This window comes from Phoenix dactylifera, chromosome 17 (genome assembly GCF_051530095.1).
Source record: "Phoenix dactylifera cultivar Ajwa chromosome 17, Ajwa_hap1_PhDact_Kaust_v1.1, whole genome shotgun sequence".
Lineage (NCBI taxonomy): Eukaryota > Viridiplantae > Streptophyta > Magnoliopsida > Arecales > Arecaceae > Phoenix > Phoenix dactylifera.
In genome coordinates, this window is record NC_143206.1 from 13,328,130 (window position 1) to 13,331,029 (window position 2,900).

Here is a 2,900-nt window from a genome sequence, read left to right on the forward strand (position 1 = left end):
TGCATACATGAGAGAATTGTCCGAAAATAAGCACCCAGAATATTGTGCTTCAGTTCGATTTGTAAGGGGAACCCATAATTTTTTAAATACTGGTAGGAGCATCCTAGCATCCCTAAGTGTCGGGATGGGACGAGCCTGGAAATGAATCAAACAGGGCATCCATCATCCCCATTACATGTTTAAACCGGGACGGCTCCATCCCACAGTATTTAAAACTTTGACACCATATAGTTCTGACAAAAATCGATGCTTTCAGCAAGACAATAGGAATCCATGAAAGAGGTAGTAGATTTGAATTAGTAGCCCAATTCCTACATGCATAGGTCAGACAACTGTCCGCAAATAAGCACAAAGAACCAGAACATCACATTATAATTATATATCTATAACCCAAGCCTCCTCCGATCATAGATATCTAAATAAAAGTTACCTCTAAAGCAAAAAAGAAAGAGAGAAAAGAACCAAACAATTTTACTCTCAAGATGCAGCAGCATTTGGGACCTTGACAGCAGCTTTGAACGACGGGTGCAGCAGCCCGAGCTCGTCCTTCGTCAAATCGAGCGGATTGCTCGTCTCATTCCTGATCCTCTTCACCCTACGGCTGACAAGCGATTTGTGGGTGAAGCCATACATCTGGAGGATCTGGTTGTCACCGAAGTTGAACGCCCGGTCCATCTGCTTAAGGCAGCGCTCGACGGGGTAGTCCCCGAACTTGCCGCAGGGCTTGCAGCCGACAAAGTGAGTCACAAGGGGCCACCGGTGATCGCCGAGGCCTGGGTGGTAGTTCTCGATCATCTCCTCGTACCGGTCGACGAGGATACCCCAGTAGCCGTGGAGGTAGTAGGCGCTCTCGAGGTAGACCTTGTCGGCCCAGCGATCGCGCTGCGTGACGAGGAGGTACACCATGGCCGACTGGTCGTCGGCCTCGAACACCGGCCGGTCCTTGAGGAAGGAGGTCAGGACCTTGCCGGCCTCGGTGCGGACCTTGCCCTTGGGACCCATTGGGGCCCATGTGTCGAGGAGGTCGAGCGACCACTGGCAGTTGCGGAGGAGGAAGCTGCCGGTGTTGAGGCCGATCCAGTTCTTGTCGTCGTACACCATCTCGTTCCAGCCGTGCATGACGAGGTTGAAGGGGGCGTAGCGCTCCCAGGGGAGATCGAAGGCCATGTCGGTGAACATGGCGTCGGAGTCCATCCACCAGAGGAACTCGACCTCTGGGTGGGCGAGGAGGAGGGAGCGGATCAGAGGGAGCTTGGCCCAGAAACCGGCCATCTCGGCGTCGAGCAGGGCGAGGTTGTAGAAGATTTCGATGCCGTGGACGCGGCAGTAGTCGATCTTGTTCTTGATGGACTTGAGGAGGTAGTGGTCGCCGACGGGGTTCTCGCAGGGCTTGGGGGAGGAGCCGGTGACGAGGAGGACGCGGGGCTTGTTGGGGCCCCAGAAGTTAGGGGATTCCGGGTGGCGGCGGAGCCAGGCGGCGCGCTGCTCGTCCCAGTCGGAGATCTTGGGGCCCAGCGAATAGGGAATGTTGGGATCCCGCGGCGGATCGTCGTCGCCCTCGTCGGCGACGAAGGCTTTCCCGGCGGTGGCAGCGGAGGAATGGTCGGCTTGCTGTTCGACGAGGGCACGGTGGGGGAGGGAGCCGTGGGGGCGGAGGCGCTGGCGGATCTCGTTGAAGTCCTGCTCGGGGGTGCCAAATTTGCCGGCACCGATGGTGCCGCGGAGGACGATGACTGTGACGAAGAGGCAGAGGAAGGTGAGCTTCCCCCGCCGGAGGGCGCGCCGGATCTGGCGGACCCGCCGCTCACCCAAGCACCGGCACAACATTTCCGATCCTACTATACCTCCACCTCCCCTCTCTCCCCCCCCCCACACCCTGTTCTTTTATTATTCTTCTAACCCTTTTATACTCTTCTTCTTCCACCTGTTCTTCCTCGTAATATCTTTTGTTGCTGTTCCTCTGCCACGATTGGACCCTTGTTCTCTAGAAAGGTAGGAATACTGGTCTAGAGTTTACATTAGATTAAATAATGGAGGGAGGGACGAGGAGTGGGAGTGGTATAAGTCGCACGTTCTTCGGCTGTGGTTTTATTCTCGTTGTCTATGGAGGGATAAAGGTAAAGAATACGGGGATGGGATAGAGAGGAGAGGGAGGAAGATGCTGAGTTATGAGCGCGAGCAGGCAATAATGGCGTGGGTTGTAATGGGAAGAGAGGGAGGAGAGAGGAGTCGCGATGTTTGGCTTGGCGAGGATTGGAGGGGTATAATGTCGGAAAGGGCGCGTTTGATTGAGGGCTGGAGCGGACACGGTGCACGCGTTAGGGCCAAGCTGGATGTGACATGTGCCGTAGGATTTGAACGGAGCAGATAGACGGACATGATATGGCACAAAAATATTCTCTGTTTATGATCCGTTTCAATATTTCTCCAGAAACCCATCAAGCTCGTACCTTTTTTTAAAAAAACAAATCTGCCGAAGTTTCCAGCTAAATTCCAGTCTTGAATCTATTGATCTGAATTGATTTGCAGAAAAGATAAAAAAAAATATTTGAAGAGTTTTTTTCTTCCCAAAAAATTTAAATTAAAATTGTGGTGGTCGATATAGATCATGCTCAAATAAATTTTATGGTTTACAAATTCAATCAAAATTTAAATTCAAATTTCTTTCGATGACCTAAACATGTGCTTAGAATAACAAATTATCCAACGCTGATTTACCCCAATGTTGTCCATGCAAATTCTAGGTTGACATTCTTTGAGTAGCACACCCTAATGACCAATGCCTAACAAGTCTATTGTAGCCTTACTTATTTCTAGTCCACAAAAAGATACCATCTTGGCTAGAGATATCTGGATTTCCCCCTCTAATGTTACAGCACTTAGGTATGTCCTCGTTTCGT

General features: G+C 51.4%; 1 protein-coding gene across 1 annotated transcript; it reads right to left on the reverse strand.

Moving 5' to 3' along the window:
• Positions 1 to 270: 270 nt before the first annotated feature.
• On the reverse strand, positions 271 to 2,284 carry LOC103707928 (xyloglucan 6-xylosyltransferase 2-like). Its single transcript, XM_008792642.6, has one exon. It carries the CDS (start codon positions 1,825 to 1,827, stop codon positions 478 to 480), a length of 1,350 nt encoding a protein of 449 aa, XP_008790864.2. The 5' UTR covers positions 1,828 to 2,284; the 3' UTR covers positions 271 to 477.
• Between the last annotated feature and the right edge of the window lie 616 nt (positions 2,285 to 2,900).

What these genes read in the sequence shown, in the direction of transcription:
- LOC103707928 (XM_008792642.6), bottom strand. Translation starts at nt 1,827, where the DNA reads ATGTTGTGCCGGTGCTTGGGTGAGCGGCGGGTCCGCCAGATCCGGCGC.